Source organism: Girardinichthys multiradiatus, chromosome 23, assembly GCF_021462225.1.
Source record: "Girardinichthys multiradiatus isolate DD_20200921_A chromosome 23, DD_fGirMul_XY1, whole genome shotgun sequence".
NCBI lineage: Eukaryota > Metazoa > Chordata > Actinopteri > Cyprinodontiformes > Goodeidae > Girardinichthys > Girardinichthys multiradiatus.
Window position 1 is genome coordinate 11,766,364 of NC_061815.1, and position 17,823 is coordinate 11,784,186.

The 17,823-nt window shown below is 44.3% G+C and overlaps 1 protein-coding gene across 4 annotated transcripts in view; it reads left to right on the forward strand.

The window, feature by feature from the left end:
• myot (myotilin) overlaps positions 1-17,799 on the forward strand; it is a 39,820-nt gene extending 22,021 nt beyond the window's left edge. For all 4 annotated transcript variants that reach the window (XM_047353162.1, XM_047353161.1, XM_047353160.1 and 1 more), the window contains 10 exons: positions 2,205-2,418; positions 2,518-3,458; positions 7,917-8,067; positions 8,912-9,013; positions 11,911-11,948; positions 12,397-12,535; positions 12,648-12,855; positions 12,948-13,113; positions 14,150-14,283; positions 15,965-17,799. In XM_047353162.1, coding sequence (XP_047209118.1) covers positions 2,205-2,418; positions 2,518-3,458; positions 7,917-8,067; positions 8,912-9,013; positions 11,911-11,948; positions 12,397-12,535; positions 12,648-12,855; positions 12,948-13,113; positions 14,150-14,283; positions 15,965-16,107 — 2,236 coding nt within the window. In that variant the 3' untranslated portion in view covers positions 16,108-17,799. The remainder of the gene's footprint in view (positions 1-2,204; positions 2,419-2,517; positions 3,459-7,916; positions 8,068-8,911; positions 9,014-11,910; positions 11,949-12,396; positions 12,536-12,647; positions 12,856-12,947; positions 13,114-14,149; positions 14,284-15,964) is intronic.
• Positions 17,800-17,823: the final 24 nt, after the last annotated feature.

Below are 17,823 nucleotides of genomic sequence, written 5' to 3' on the forward strand. Positions count from 1 at the left end.
ATTATTTCTCTAAAGTTCATTGTGACAATTGCCTTAGCTGATTAATGTAGGACAGTGACATTTCAGCAGCAGAGGTGCTGTGAAAGCAGTCGCACTAAAATAGTGTCTTAATAATAGTTTGAAGCAAAGACAAACTAATAAAGGGTTTGGCGTTTTGAACTTTCTTCTGAATCTTTACATTAGCGATCAGATGGATTAAGATTAAGTGTAAATGGCAGTCTCTCCTTGCGTATATTCCTCTGAGAATCTAGACCTTTATCTTACCTCTGGGATTTCCAAAAGACCACCGTTTCCAAATCCAGCACGTTCTATGAAAAACAGGAGCTAAAAGCTCAAGAGGCTAAGACAGCCATTCTGCTGTACTCCACTCAACCTTCCTGTTATCAGCTGAAAGTCTTGTTCTCTCTTTAAGTAGCAGCCTGACAGGCCCCTGTAGGAAGAAGTTTCCATTAAATAACTGCTCCCATGTCTGTGCTTCTTCTGGCCTGTTTTTAAACATCTAACTGATGCTGAAAATCTTCAACTATGAATTGTTTTCCCTCACTAACGGCTTCAACATCGGAAAGGGTTGGCGTTTAGGTATGGTGTGTTTGCCGACTGTAAACATTGCAGGAGTTTTCAGTTTCCAACTGGCAACCATTTTTATTTAGTCTTAACAATATTTCCACCAGTAAATATTTTACATTAAGTGCTGCTTGTTCCAACTGCTGGCATTGTTTTGACTTTGGCCCCTTAATACATCTGTTTTCTTCTGTTACTTGGAACAAAACAGTACTTTAACACGTTATTTTACCCCAAATGTTTCACCATTTGTCCTCTCATAACGCATTTCAAACTTGAATATTTAAAGACAAGGTTAGTCCGATATGGAAACATTCATAAAGGTTTCTTCTAACAAGCTGTGAAGTCCACAGTATCAAAGGTTGACTAAACCTGTTCAGACTTGGGCTTGATCTTTTAGGGCAAATCGTGTTTTGTTTCCTAAGGAGACCAGGCTGAATACAGAACCTGTGAATTAGAGAGGGCAAAGAAACAGACTGCTATTGTCATTATTCAACTACGTGGTAGCCATGGCGACAGCATTCTTTCTCTGTGGAAAAGTAGAGGAGCAGACATGCCGGGTATTACAGGAGGAAACCGAATGGCTGGGCCGACATGGGAGCAGAACCACTGATATCTGTTACTCTCATTTGTCAGCCCCTCTGCTGCACAGTAAAACATTTAGGGGAGGGCGGGGGGGCTTAACTCTTAAATCATATGATTTTGCTGTTGTCCCAAACTTGCATTATTTCTGTTTTTTTTTTTTTTACGGATATTTTTGTTCTCAGGTTTTTGAGCGCACTGTTTAACACAAAGTCAGATGTTTATGTTTAACTTTTAATGCTCAGTTTCCTTTTATGTTAGACTAGAGAGGGCGCAGTGTTGCTAGTAGGTGACAGCTTCTCACTGAAACAATGATTGTACACACCTGTCAAACTTGGACAATGTTTGAACTTATAAGAATCAGTCCCAATGTCAATGCCTTTTTAACTATAATCTTTTAACTGCAGCTAATTTGTTTACATGCTTCAAATAGACCTTTTTGCCACCTACTTAGTGTTTAGTAGTTCCTTTGTTCTCCACTTGTTGCTTTTTTTAACAATTTGTTTTTTATTTGTTTTCAGCACACACGAAGAATCATATAGAGTTGATGAAACATTTTGGCCATTAGCTCAGTTGGTGTCAGAATACTGTTTTAGCTAGTTTCCGTAACAAGCTGCTATGTTAGTCTCCAGGTAGCCTGGTAAACTGTTGCTTAGGATTACAATCATTTCTGGTTTCCTAGAAACTAAAGTTAAGGAATAAGAGGAGACTCAAGACTTTTGCACAGTTTAAGAGATCACATATTAGTGACAGTTTTTTCTGTCAGATCCTCAGGCACCAAAATCCTGGAAATATCAGATCTGTAGTAACATGTACAAATACACTGGAGTTGAACTGCATATTGTTTAGAGGCTGTTTTTACTAATTGTCGTGTTATGAATGAACTGCTCTGGTACAGTAATGTTGGATAATCACTGAAGTAGAAATTAGAATAACTAAAGAATTGTTATGATTTCAATTTTAGCAAAGTTGTGAATAATTTTAGTCACTCATCCGTTCCTCCTTGTCTTTTCTTCTCGTCTTGTTGTTCGATTCTTTCTAACACCTCTGTCTGTGTTTAGTCTCCCAGAGCCTGAACCTGCCAGCCGCTCCACTGAGGAGCCTTTAGTTCGCAGTGAGGAAGAAAGTGCTCTGAGCTCAGAGGGCCAAAGATCACCAGAGGTTACTGTCCGAGTCTGTATGCCAAGCCCCCCTCCTCCACCCTCACCACCAGCACAAGTCGAGGAGAAAACCCCAACGCCCAAGCTGTTCACACCAAGCAAGCTCAGCTTTACAGTAAGCTTGTCTGATGCACATTGTTGCTCTGATCATAGAAAAAACACACAAAGCATTTGTTCCCAATTCTTGTAATAATAAATGTCCCATTTCTAACAGTCCTCTCAGTCAGGAGGGAACACCATGAACCTGTCAGATCTGCCTACCTTTACTCCCAGTGCCTTCCCTCCCAGTGCCTTCAACTATGAGCGACCGAGGCACTTCATCCAGTCACAGCCGGCCTTTCAGGCACCCAGCTATGAGAGTGTGTTGAGGGAAGCCCAGGAGAACCAGAATAACCAACAGAACCTCATCAGTTCCCAGAATAATGCAAGTGTCATGGAGGTGCAGGGTCAGATGAAAGCAAATCAAGCTCAGTCGGTGTCAAATTCTCTGTCACAAACACAGTCCCAGTTTCAGTCACTAAGCCTGAGTCAGAACCAAACCAGGTCAGTGGCCCACACTCAAATCCAGACCCAGACCAACGGAACAGCCAAGTCCTCCCCCTCTTCATCCAGTCTCAGCTCTCCTACATCCACTTCAGCTTCCTCTGCTGCACCTCCGTTTTCTTCCAACATCTCCCTGGTTTCTCCCTCTGTCATCATCCCCTCTCCTACCTCCACCTCTTCGCTGCCCCGCACCACCATGCGTTCCACCATCACCCTCACCCCCAGGGTTCCTAGCGCCACCGGCCTTGGCAGTGCCAGTTTGCCCGCTAACCAGGATACCTTGTCAGCTTCTGCTGCCTTTCTCTGCTCTGTGCTGCCCTCCCCGTCCTCCTCATTCTCCTCCAAATTATCTCCTAACTCCAGCCTCCTCCTCCCCTCCACCTCCCCTTCCTGCTCCCCAGTGGCACCCTCCAGTCCCCACCTACCTATGAGGACCTCCGCTCCCACATCTTCTCTTCCTCAACAACCTCTCCCAGGGTCTCCCTCCTTCCCTCGTTCTCCTGTATCTCCTTCCTCATCTTCTCTCCCACAGTTAAACACTCCCAACAATCAGAACAGGGTTCCACCTGCAGTGGTCTCCCTGCCTGCCAGCTACACGGGGAACCCAAACACGTGAGTTTAAATATATATGCCTTAGGCTTGACTTTTAGAAAATACAGTCCCATGCAAAAGTATTGACACGCCTTGAATGTTTCAGCTTTTGTCACATTACAAAAATTTTAAAGTATTTTATTGGGATTTTATGTAAAAGACCAAATAAAAGTAGCACATCATTTTGAAGTGGCAGGAAAGGAATACATAATCAAGAAATGTCTGACATGTATTTGATTTCAATCCACCTGAGTCAATTTCTAGAGCCACGTTTTACTGCAATTACAGCTACAACTCTTTTAGGGTATAACTCTACCAGCACTGCACATCTACAGGCTGAAGTTTTTGCCCAATCTTCTTTAGAAAGTACCTCAAGCTCATTCAGATTGTATAAAAACATCTGTAAACAGCAATCTTCAAGTCTTTCTACAGATTTGCATTTGAATTTTGGTCTGGACTTTGACTGGACCGTTCTAACACATGAACACACTTTGATCTAAATCATTCGAATGTAGTTCTGGTTGTAGGTTTATTCTTGAAGGTAAACCTCCATCCCGGTTTCAAATCTTTTGGAGCCTCTAGCAGGTTTTTTTCCAGAGTTCCCTTGTAGCTCCATCCATGTTCTCATCAGCTCTGGTCAGCCGTCTTGTTTGACCTGAAGAAAGGCATTCCCTCAGCATGTTGCTGCCACCACCATGTGTCTTAGTGGGGATATGTTGCTCAAGGTGGTAAGCAGTGTTTGTTTTTGCCACATACAGGATGTTACATGCAGACCAAAAAGTTCAGTTTTGGTCTCTTCTTCTGCATGTTTTTGCTTACATGGCAAATCGTTTATTCAGTTAATTGATAGATACACTTTTCAGCCAAGTATAACACACAGGGCTTTATAGAGGTTAAAAGGAAAGATGTAAAACTGCTAGAGACACAAACTAAGTAAACATACAGACAACACAAACTGCAAACCAGATTTTTTTTGTCTTTTAACAGTGGTTTTCTTCTTGTCACTCTTTCAAACCCCAGATTTCTGGAGGCAATAACTAATAATTGTCCTGTCGACAGATTATCCCACCTGAGCTGTAGATCTCTGCAGCTCTCCCAGATTGGCATGGGCCTCTAGGCTGCTTCTATCATTATGCTCTCCTTCCTTGGTCAGTTCAGGTGGCTGGCCATATCTTGGTAATTTTTATTTTTTTATTTTTAATTTTTTTATTTATTTTTTTACCATGTCCTGTCCGGCAGAGTATCGCTCAGAATTGTTGTCTGAGTGCCAAGAAATTGCCCAACAGATTTACTTTCACAAGCAGAGCATCACAGCTAATGCTTTAAAGCTCTGCTTGATATTTATAGAAGAAACTTTATTATAAACTTCTTTGGGAATATTTAAATTGTTATGGACACGGAGACTGAAATGAAAAGGAAAACAGAAGCTTTAAAAAGAGAGAAATGGGGGAAAAAGTTGAGAAAAGAGTGGAGGAGAGAAAGAAGGATGAAGAGTACAAGATTACACCCTGCTTGCTTATACACCTGCAGCTGTTTTTCTTTTTTTTTAACAAAATAGTACACGGTAATTCTGAATATAAAATGTACTTAGTGAGAGGTGCAGCCCAATATATAACATCTGTGTATCTGTCAACACCTGAAGCTTAACACCTGTGAGTATGGGTGTGGATGTGCTTTTGTATACAAGGTTTCTCTACAAAAATATGCAATAGCGAGTGTGAGGACCCACAGACCTGCCCCATGGTCCCTGGACGGACACTGAGGAGATCCGAGCCACAGACATCTAAAGGCCACCCAAAGCACAGGAACCCCAGGAGAACCACCGCCGGGACTACCGCAACCCCCCCAGAGAAGAGCAGTGGAGAGTTCCAGGGGAACCACCCAGCAGCGACAGTGCAGAAGCCCCAGGGAGCCGCAGCGACGAGCCCACAGGCCCCGCCGGCAGCCGTCCATGCCCGAGCAGATCCAGCCATGGACCCAGAGGCCCAAGACCCCGGGACACACCACCCCCCAAGCAGAGGCCCGACAGAGCCCAGGGGGCCAGGCCCCCCGGCAAGCAGCCACCGGGAGTGAGCCAGCACACACCAAAGCACCCGGCCCCGGACACCGAGAACCACAAGTACACCAGCGGGCAGAGACTCCAAGCGCCGGCAGGCGGTGTGGCGGGGAGGAAGCTGATCCAGGAGGGGGAGCAGTCCAAGACCCAACCTGTCGCAAAAAAAAAACAGGCACACACAGTCACAATCACCCACTCCCACCCTCATGCATACACATAAAATTACTCACACCCAAAGTAAGGATAAACCACAATGGACGTCATACACTCACTCACACTCCCCATGCATATTCTATACTCCCAGGTCCAGGCGCCGATACCTTCTAGGGGAAACCGGCCCCCGGACCCAGGAGGTGGTCCCCTTCCCTCCTGGGGCAGAGGCAGGCAGACAGCGCCGGTACCGCCCAGACCCGGGCGACCCTGGCCCGGCTCCCGCCCCCACGCCCCGAACCCAACAACCCCTATCCACCTCCGGAGAGGGGGCTATGTACAAAAGAGGGGTCCACATGGCCCAAAGCAACCCGCCAACCGGAGCCGCCCCAGGACGGAGCAGTCCCGACCCCCCCAACGAGCCCTGATCTCAACCCCATGAGTCTCCCACCCCCAGTGAACCCCAACAAGAACAAGAACCTCCCCACAGGGCCACCCCCAACAAGGACACCGATATCGAACACATCCCCCCAAACCCAAATGGCACGAATCCCCACCCCCACAGGGACACACCCCCACAGGTGAACTCCGTGGCCGAGAAGCCGATGAAGCCACACCCACACAGCGCAAGCTCCACACACAGCCCCACTCAAAGAACCCCCGCCGCACCCCGCTCCCCCACCACACAGCGCGCCTCAACGGCAAGGCAAGGGCCCCACGCAACGCCGGCCCCGTGCAACGCCACCCCGCCCACTGGCGCAACAGGTCAGACCCCACCCAGCACCGCACCCACAACCGGACCCCCGACCCCGCACAATGAGGGGACAAACTCATCCACCTAGAGGTCCCCGGCCAGCGGCAGGCACCCAGGGCCAGTGACCCCACCACGCCCCCTTCAGCAACAAAAAAAACACTACATCACTACCACTGCAACGAACGCCCAGGGAGAAACACTATCCAGCTCATCGCCGCCCAGCCGATCCAAACGCCAGTGACCCCACGCCCTAGAAGTGGACACAACCCCACAGGCCGCAGCCCCTCCACGCCACCCCCCAGCCCATCGCCCCGATCCCCCCTCAGACAAGACAGCCAGCAGAGCAGCACAACCCCAAGCCCGCCCAACCCCCCGAGACAGCGCCAGCAGCCCCAGCCCACCAGTCCACGAGAGGGATACATGCACCAGCCGGGGACCTGGGTCATGCAGGCCAACCGCTCCTGGCCAAGCACAACTCGCCAGCCGCCCCGGTGCTGTCACAAGACATGCTCCGCCGTCCCACCCACCCGACCGCCTACCGCGGCCCAGCGCCCGACCCCAGGCCAGGACCACAAAAGGAAGCAGTGGAAAAAAGGCTACGGCGGCCCCAATTACCGGGCACCCCGCCAACCCCACCCCCAAACCCCGGGGGCGCCCCAGCCCGCCGGCCACCCGTACACCCGCATGGCGCACCACGGCCACGCATGGGTGCGGGTGGCACCCCTGCATGGCTACCAAGCAGTCCAGCCGGCCAGCCCCTCCATCAAAGCGGGGCCATATCCCAATCAACGGCGGCTAAGACCCCCCTGCCGGAGCCTGGCACCCCCCCAGCCGGCAGACCAGGGCCCAAAATCAGGGGCCGAGATCCAAGGGAACCCAAGCGATCCCGAGAGAGCCGAAACGCCAGCCCAGCACCAGGCAATCTCCAAGACCCGACCCCCAACCCCAGCCCAGACCCGACTAGAGGGCGCACTCCCTCTCCCGGCCTCCGACCACAGATGGGAAATAGCGAACGGGGTTGTGAAAAGACCCCAAGTCTGACTCCGCCAGCTCAAATGTGGTGTTGATGCGTGTTGTTGTAGTGTGCATTTAAAAAAAAAAAAAACGGTGGGGAAGAATATCTTGGTAATTTTGCATTTGTGCCATAACATCTCCATTTTCAGATGATTGATGAAGCAGTGCTCTGAGATGTTTACAGCCTTGTATGTTAGCCCAGGATTTATTTAGAGGTATCAGAGTAAATGAGGGACACTATAAATGACTGCTAGTTTTTACAAATAGAAAAGAACTTTAAAACAATGCATTGTTTTCCTTCCACTACACAGTTATGGTCTGTTTTGTGTTTAATCTGGCATAAAATCCTAGCAAGATGCATAGAAGTTTGTTTGTCTAACCTGATAAAAAAATAACATATTCGTCTTGGTAATCTGAGCTTCTTGGAGGAAGGAAATCCCTCTTTACCTTTTTATAATAGCCGTCTGTCATTCTCTTTCACTTCTTCCTGTTCTGCTCTTTTTAGCCTTCCTAAACCTATCTTGAAGAAATCTGTAGCACCTCGGCCCTCCTCCTCCCGCTCCACAGATGAAGACATCCAGGGCTCTAAAGATGCCTTAATTCAGGATCTGGAAAAGAAGCTTCGCTCCAAGGAAGCCAGAAGAAGAAACAGCCAGGTATGTGTGCCACACAGACTGAACTCTTGTGGAGACCTGAGGAGGATTATCGGAACAAAATTGTCCAAAAAGCCTGAGGAGCCTTGAAAATAAAGATTTAAACACAAACTAAGCTATAAAGACGGGGCTTGTAGAACCTAAAAATTAACCGTCTAGAAGCATGTTGCAACTGTGTTCTAATGTTTTCTCTCACACTTAAAAAACCTACAAAGATGTTCAGAGACATAGTGCAGCAATGATTTCTACCAGTTAAAAACTTTTAAACCATTTGGTTGGGCTGTTAAATGTGTGCTGCAGGTCACTGTTTTACTGAATAAGTTAAGACCATCACCCTCTTCCCATTTTCCTGTATAATGCATTTCCCTCAAAATGTTCTTAAAAATCTTCAGATCTAAGGAGTCATTTGAAACATTCAATATGTCACTATACCAGAGTCTGCTTTATGACCGCTACACAGAATGATCAATTATTACAGATGTATTCTTTCTGTCCTTTATTGGATTACAAATAAAGAAATTGATGCACTGCATTTGTAAAGACATCTATATAAGTTTTATTTTCCTCTGTCTGTGGAGCATGAAATCTTGTTATCTCTCAAGGTTTCTTCAGCCGTAGTGTCCTCTGATTTAAAACAACAAGGTATGTCATGTTTATGTCGCTAAAATTCCTCAAACAATGAAGCAGAGAGTTGATAGTTACAGATTGTTTTCTAATCTCTGTTGTTTGACAACTCTTCTGCCATGTTGATTTTTGTCACTGGGATATTTTTTAGCCACTGCTCGCCCATTGTTCTGTATGTATCCATAAACAACAATTTAATAAGAATAGCAATTTTCTCTGACAGAAACTGTCCTATGAGGAGCGAATGGCTCGCCGGCTTTTGGGTCCAGACAATGCTACTTATATGTTGGACCAAGACAACCTCTCTGAGCTACAACTTGACCAGGTACTAAAACGTTTTCTTTCTTTTTTTCCATCACATACAGTGTAATACTGAGCCCTTAATATCACAGATACATATGGCCTTACAGACGTTTTATACCCATTTGCACTTTTTCACATTTTGTCACATCACAGCCACAAACTTGAATGCATTTTAACTGGATGGATTTATGTGATGGACCAACACAAAGTAGTGCAAATGTCAGCTAATTAGTAAATCTAGTATATCTTTGTGTAATTGAAGCTCAGTGTAAATACATTAAAAGGCCTCAGAGGTTTGTTAGGGAACATTAGTGAACAAATGGTATCATGAAGACCAAGGAACCGAGCAGACAGGTCACGGAGAAAGCAGGAGTAGGTTATAAAACAATATGTACAGCAGTATGGCACAGGTGCAAAGCTAGCAGAGCATGGCAGTCCACCATAATCGTCAGGCCAAGCACAGAGAGCTTTAATCAGTGGTTTAACATGATTATGTATTAGAATGGCCTAGTCAAAGTTCAGACATAAATCCTATTGAGAATTTGTACCAAGATTTAGGTAATTGAGGTTCAGACACACTCGATCCAATCTGACTGAGCCTTTGCTGTCTTGCAAATAATTGGCAAACATTTCAGCCTCTAGATGTGCAAAGCTGGTGAAGTGAAAGCTGTTTCTACAAAGTACTGACTGTAAGTAGTTCAATATACAGGTCCTTCTCAAAATATTAGCATATTGTGATAAAGTTCATTATTTTCTATAATGTAATGATGAAAATTTAACATTCATATATTTTAGATTCATTGCACACTAACTGAAATATTTCAGGTCTTTTATTGTCTTAATACGGATGATTTTGGCATAGAGCTCATGAAAACCCAAAATTCCTATCTCACAAAATTAGCATATCATTAAAAGGGTCTCTAAACGAGCTATGAACCTAATCATCTGAATCAACGAGTTAACTCTAAACACCTGCAAAAGATTCCTGAGGCCTTTAAAACTCCCAGCCTGGATCATCACTCAAAACCCCAATCATGGGTAAGACTGCCGACCTGACTGCTGTCCAGAAGGCCACTATTGACACCCTCAAGCAAGAGGGTAAGACACAGAAAGACATTTCTGAACGAATAGGCTGTTCCCAGAGTGCTGTATCAAGGCACCTCAGTGGGAAGTCTGTGGGAAGGAAAAAGTGTGGCAGAAAACGCTGCACAACGAGAAGAGGTGACCGGACCCTGAGGAAGATTGTGGAAAAGGGCCGATTCCTGACCTTGGGGGACCTGCGGAAGCAGTGGACTGAGTCTGGAGTAGAAACATCCAGAGCCACCGTGCACAGGCGTGTGCAGGAAATGGGCTACAGGTGCCGCATTCCCCAGGTCAAGCCACTTTTGAACCAGAAACAGCGGCAGAAGCAGAACTGGACTGTTGCTCAGTGGTCCAAAGTACTTTTTTCGGAAGAAAGCAAATTCTGCATGTCATTCGGAAATCAAGATGCCAGAGTCTGGAGGAAGACTGGGGAGAAGGAAATGCCAAAATGCCAGAAGTCCAGTGTCAAGTACCCACAGTCAGTGATGGTCTGGGGTGCCGTGTCAGCTGCTGGTGTTGGTCCACTGTGTTATATCAAGGGCAGGATCAATGCAGCTAGCTATCAGGAGATTTTGGAGCACTTCATGCTTCCATCTGCTGAAAAGCTTTATGGAGATGAAGATTTCATTTTTCAGCACGACCTGGCACCTGCTCACAATGCCAAAACCACTGGTAAATGGTTTACTGACCATGGTATCACTGTGCTCAATTGGCCTGCCAACTCTCCTGACCTGAACCCCATAGAGAATCTGTGGGATATTGTGAAGAGAACGTTGAGAGACTCAAGACTCAACACTCTGGATGAGCTAAAGGCCGCTATCGAAGCATCCTGGGCCTCCATAAGACCTCAGCAGTGCCACAGGCTGATTGCCTCCATGCCACGCCGCATTGAAGCAGTCATTTCTGCAAAAGGATTCCCGACCAAGTATTGATTGCATAACTGTACATGCTTATTTGAAGGTTGATGTTTTTTGTATTAAAAACACTTTTCTTTTATTGGTCGGATGAAATATGCTAATTTTGTGAGATAGGAATTGTGGGTTTTCATGAGCTGTATGCCACAATCATCCGTATTAAGACAATAAAAGACCTGAAATATTTCAGTTAGTGTGCAATGAATCTAAAATATATGAATGTTAAATTTTCATCATGACATTATGGAAAATAATGAACTTTATATGCTAATATTTTGAGAAGGACCTGTATATCAGCATGGCACATTTTTAGATGCTTATTTTAAATGGTTTAGGAAGTCAAGTATACTTTTTCTTCCACAGTTATACTCGAGGTGTATGAATACATATGCTAGTTAATGTTGGGTAAGGGTTAAAAATGAGTTTTCATGTTGTTTTTGGGAAAGAGAACACACTAATGTAGTCATCCTAGTTTGAATGGTTGCATAGGAAGCCAGTTTCCCTCTCAGGGCCTCCTAACAAGCTCACGAGCCGAGAGCTGAAACAGCCAACCAGTTTAATCTGCAGTCGCAGTGAGCTGCCACATGCTGTTATTTTAACCACACTGTGGTGGTTCTAAAGCCTCTCACTCACAGGGCTTTGCACCATCGTTTCTGTCCTTAGCCATCATATACACACAGTACCAATTTCCACACACTCTCACATGCACGTTCTCTCAGTCCAGCTAGGTTTGTCAGAGATTATTTTGATCCTGCTTTCTGAGAATGGGTCCCCTTCACTGGTGACAACAGGTCTATTGTGTCCAAACACACACACACATTCAGAACTACCCTCCTGGTATTTTATTGTCCTGTTCAGCGCTGTGGTTTAGCTTTCAAAGCTGTAATTACTCCTCTTTACACTGACCTGTTGTCTGTTGCAGTCAGACTCTCCAGAAGGAAGGCGCACGGGTGGACTGTGGTAAATAGAAATTCTAAATCAATATTGCGTTTAAGGATTTATTCAGCTTTCACATTGGGAGCTTGAATGTCTTTACTTTGTGCGGCTGTAAAAGTTAGTCTTGTGGAAAACATGGAGATGAAACATAATGATGACTTTGTTATACACTGTTAAAAATTAACCCAATCTGTTTCTGTTTGTAAAACAGTACATGCCTCTTACTGTACTGAGAAAGTGTATTAGAAGGAAAATTTGGCTTGATTTTTATGTTGTCTTAAATCATGAGTGACGTTTCATTATCTGAATTTCTAAGAATATTCTAACAGAGACAAACATCTCAACAGCTCAGCCTCTAAATAGAAACAAACCAGAAATATGCTGTCTTTGTGTATATGTGTGTGTGCAATCGGTTGTGGAGAGTAACATGGAGTCATTCAAATTGAGATCATAAATATCTAATCTCTCTCAGGGGGAGGCACCACTCTAGGACAGATGAGAGGGGTAACGAGGGATCAGCTATCCAGGAGAAATGCTTTGCTCCTCGCTTCCTTCAGATCCCCCCAGACCTCACAGTCGAAGAGGGACGCTTCTGTAGGATTGACTTCAAGGTGATTCACTCACACCTTTGTTTTATTGTCCATCTTGACATGATTAGATTCCTTTTGTACATCAAATCAAATTCCTAAGGAAGCTGTCACAGCTTCTTTCGTACGGATGCAGGTTAGTGGCCTCCCGGCTCCAGATATCTCCTGGTACTTGGATGGCAAAGCTATCCGTCCAGACGATTACCATAAGATGCTGGTGTGTGAGAAAGGGATGCATTCATTCATCATAGAGATCGTCACAGTGCATCATGCCGGTGTGTATGAGTGCGTGGCCAAGAACCGAGCTGGAGAGAACAGATTTACCATGAGGTTGGATGTCTTAGGTATAAATATGACGGCACACCTTGAAAATGTTAAATAAAAATATATTGGTGTGGATAGACTGGAATTAGATGTAAAAATGTTTGTTTTGCAGCTCAGGAAGCTCTCCGCCCTCCCACCTTTGTCCAAAAGATGCTGAACACCAGAGCTCTTGAAGGGGACACTGTTAGGTTAGAATGCAAAGTAGATGCTTCTCCTCCACCACAGCTTTTCTGGAAGAAGGACAAAGACATGCTGCGCATTGACCCCAACAGAATGAGGTGCGTCAGTCGAAACTCCTCCTTTACTCCTTCCAGTCAAAATGACAACAGGGAAAATAAAGCTTCACAGCTTTCCTACATAGATGGTTGGAAGGCAGCTTAAAAAACTGTCCTCTCACCTCTGATACCTAATATATCATACATGAAGTTTTGTGCCTTGCAAAGTTTTTTATGACCCCTTTAATCTTTTAACATTTTGTGCTGATACAACTTTATTCTGATTCGCTGAAATAAAATCTGGTGAAACCAGCTGTCTTCAGAAATCAGTTAGGAAAAGGAGTCAAGCTGTGACTGATTTCATCTCTTGAATCCAGGTATTAGGTATCAGAGGTTTGTTTCAACTTTTTGGACTACATGCATTGCTTCCTGAACACACAATCTCCACAGCGAAACACGGTGGTGGCAGCATCATGCTGTGAGGATACTTTTCCACAGCAGGGATAGTGAAGCTAGTCAGGCAATCCTGGAAGACGGCAACCCAAAACATACAACCAGAGCTATGGTATTATGGGATGGTTTAGATCAGTGCATGTTCATGTGTTGGAATAGGCCAGAGACAGTTGAGACCTATATCCAATTAAACTATTCATGGACTCTCCATCTAACCAGGCTGTAGTCCTGTCAGTCCTCACTGTAGATGTGCAAAGCTACATATGGTCTCAGCGTGCCTGAGGATGCATGCCACACTTTTCAGATTTTACTTAGAAAACCATGAATCATTTTCTTTTTACTTCACAATCATGCAGCACTTTGTCCTGTCACATGAAATTCCCTAAAAACATTGTGACAGAATGTGAAATAGTTCAAGGTTTATAACTACTTCTGCAAAGCAGTGGAGTTCTGATGGGAAAGAACCCATTGATGTAGCTAATTGTTATAAGGGTCTTTATGAATGTATTTTTGAGTAAGGAGGAACTCAATCTTAGCCTGTTCAACAGCTTTTGAGGTCAGAAAAAAATGATGTTTACCTGCTAGCAGAATTGGCACCACTGGAACCTTCATGCTTTAACTCAAGTATCTCTTGCTGTTTCTCCAGTCTGTACCAGGACGGCTCAGGTCGGCAGTGCTTATTGATAGATAGAGTAACCAAGTCCGACTCTGGTTGGTACACACTGTCTGCCATTAATGAAGCTGGCATGTCCACATGCAACGCCAGGCTGGACGTTGGCAGTAAGTATATGTTCATATCTCTATGCAAATGTCCCTGAAAGGTTCCCATCTGAGTTATCTGTTGCATGAGATAGCCTGGAGGTTACCACAGAAGCAAAGCTGTAAAATCAAACAGTAGCGTTAAGCACACAACATTCTCCATCTGCTGTCCTCCAGGACACAGGACACAACTGATGTGTTATGTGATCAAGCAGAAACTTGAACACGTGAGGCACCGAGCTGTTTAGTTTACATCCAGAACCTGAGTCTGGTTAATGAGCTCACAAGATGAAAGTGCAACATAGCTATTAGGTTTCTGCTCTATCAAATAACACAGCATCTGCTCTATGGAGACCTCCAACAGCACTGCTCACTGCATTAAGTAGAAAGTGAGTTTAGACAACGTGGAGTTTGAAGCTGATGGCTCATTGAGTTTGGTGTCACATGGGGGAAGGTTACATGTTGTGCTTCTGTCTAACATCATCTTAAACATTATCTACAGAGGCGCCACAGACAAATAGTGTAGGTTTGATATAAACTGTATAAGACATGGACTTACTCTATAGTGCAAGAAGGTGATCATTCTTTACATGACAACTAACATCAGTGAACAGTTTAGGGTCGACACACAAACTGGATCAGATATATTTACAGTGGTTAGATGTTTGGTTGGTTAGAAGTGATGACAGGCAGCAGAGGAGTAGTATCCATGTACCTTTTAATAAAAGGAAAAGAGTCATCACAAAATAAAATGCCAATCTTTCAGAGGAATCACTTTCATATCTATAACTCTGGTGCTGCAGAGCACCATACTACAGTCATTTTTACTGTCACGTGATAATTGTGATCAGAAAATGACTTTTGACCTACTGCAGTGACCCAGCTTCAGACTTTTACCTTGATGATGCTGATGGCAGATTTATTTAAATGATGATGAACAAGGTATTTTCTGTATCTTGTCGATCTATTATACCACAATAGAGTTGTTTTATTGAGATGCACAAAGAAATGGGCTTGTGATCGCCATTGGATGATTATCACCTCGACTAAGACTTACCAGTAATCAGCCAGTCTGCAACTCTGGTCACAGCATTGCTAAGTGCTAACAGGGACTGCTAACACTCTTCGGTGTGGAAACCATTACTGAGTGAAGAAGACACAGTTAGCTATTTTAATCAGCAAGTGTTTGTTTCTGCAGAAATGCTAGAAAAAAATTAATTGAATGCAGTTATATTTGTTAAAGAGAAAAAAATATATATATCAGCAGGTCACGGCTCTACAAAGTTGGAGATCAGCCTTGAAATTCTGATCAGTGCATCTCTAGCTTTTGTGTTTTAGTATCAACCTGCTTTTAATTAATATATGTTTAATTAAAAATCCACGAAGAGAGCAATATGAATTTGGGGAGCCATTGTTCCTGTATGTTCATATCTGGCAGTGAGCCAGGCCGTGCTGTCCTCTACCGGAGCTGGCAGTACACAAGAGTTATTTTCAGACACGTGGCATGAGAAGAATGTTCAGCCCGTGTCCAGTAGCCTTAAAGATTTGCTGCTGCTCTCTGTGACTCCCCGGGTGGTATCTGCTGCACTTTAGTATGCTCTCTCATCGAGGAAAAATCAGTCGGTGTGCACGTTTTAGTGTCATTTTCCAGTATTGACCAGTATCTGAGTTTTAGTCCATCCTCATGCTGTTTGTCTTGTAGCTCGCACAACCCCAGCCATAAAAACTGCTCCACCTGCCTCAAAGACACTGAAGCTGCTGTCTTCTCTCAGCCATGTTCCTGTCCTGACAGTGGAGAGCCCTGCTCAGCACACAGCCCCGCTGTACGAGAGTGAAGAGCTGTAGGACCAAACATCTCCTCCTCCATTTACCTTCAGTCAGACCTGTACAACTGGACCGGAACCTCTGTAACCAGTGTTGTGTAAACATTAGCGAGCTCAGAGTTTTAGCATCACAAGACTGAAGCTTTGCTGGAGAAATGATGTGTGATGCAGATAGTTTTCACCATTATTTTTTAAAAAGCTAGTTCTGGACTCCTCCACACATCAGAGGTTTCATGATGTCAACAACTGCTTTATTATTGTTGATTTAACATTTTTTGAGGATACTAGGCTGACATCTGAAACCACATCAAAGCAACTTTGAGAAAAATGTTCCTTGAGATTCATTACCGTAATAATCGGCTGCTGTGTGTTTCTGAGCCCAGCTTTTGGTTCGTCTCTCCATTTGTTTCTTTCAACCTGTGTTTCTACTCTGGTTCTGTGTCTGTCCTGTCTGCTCTCAGCAAAATGCAGCTTCTGGGTCATAGATGTATTCTTAGATCTCTGCAACGTTGGCCTCCAGCTCTGCTGCCCAACTTTCTCAGTGGCCAACCACGGTACTGTTTTCCTAACCACCGCCATCATACCACGTTTTACAGAACACATTTGCAGTTTCTCTGAATATTTCATTTAAAATATAAAACTTCTTGAACCTTAACAGAATATAGAAACAGTATTTTTCTCTGTACAGGTGTATTTTAAAGGCAGGTTGAGTGTAACAATGCCTACAGGTAGTACAGTGCAATAAGGGAATAGATAGTTTGTGGTTGTGCTGGGTAGCACTTCCCTATGGTCAGGGTTAGAAACCAAAAACTTCAGAAAGTGCAACCATTCTTTCTATGACACACTGCACTTTAATCTCAACAAACGCCGGGCACACTTCAGCTTTTACCATTTTAGTACCAGAATTACAGCTGCTGCTGCCTCGGAAATGTCTGGAAAACAGTTCTGGAAAAAACAGACGTTAACTGCTCATTTTCTGCTGTAGTGTAGCTAAAGTCTAGTATGTGTTTTAAAAGTTGCTATCCGATACTGTATCTACTGTTTTTAATGTTGCTCCTTTAACTTCTCAGAAGTGAGGCTTGCAGTTGCCTCTTGGCTTACAGATGGCTGCATTTAAAAACCTGTAGAAGCAAATAGGTGGACAGAGAACAGGCTGCTATCTGGATATCCAACCTGCAGTTACAGCAAAGTTCACGCCCTCTACATTTACATTTTATCACTTCTGCAGTGCAGAGAAACTGTTTAAAGCTTGATTAGAGGAGAACATGTTTCTCTCTTGCGTTTCCTGTATTCATAGTTCTGGATTTAAAAAATGGCTCTCAGTATATCAGTCTACCTATTTAAACATGCTTTCTCATCGATTTGTTTGCTGCCAGCCATGAGCTTTTTGCAAGTTTTATTTTCACCTGTAAGTGCATGCAGGGGAAGATCTTTGCTCTGACCTCCACAGAAAAGCAAACATCAAAGCCCTAAGAGATGAAAGCTGCAGTGTATGGTTTACATTTAGCCTTAGCTGCTACTGTTTTCATTCATTTACACACGAGTAGTTGCTGTGTTCAGCAGATTGCAACGAAGGCGCTTGGCTCAGAAAGGGCCCAGCATTGCGTTTTCATGTGGAAATGAAACTAAATATTTTAAACTGCAAGTAGAAGTGTTTGTAGGTACTGATTGTGATATATTACAGGATAAATGCGTAATAAAGTTTTAACTCTAAGTCTGTCTTCTGCTGAAGTTATTA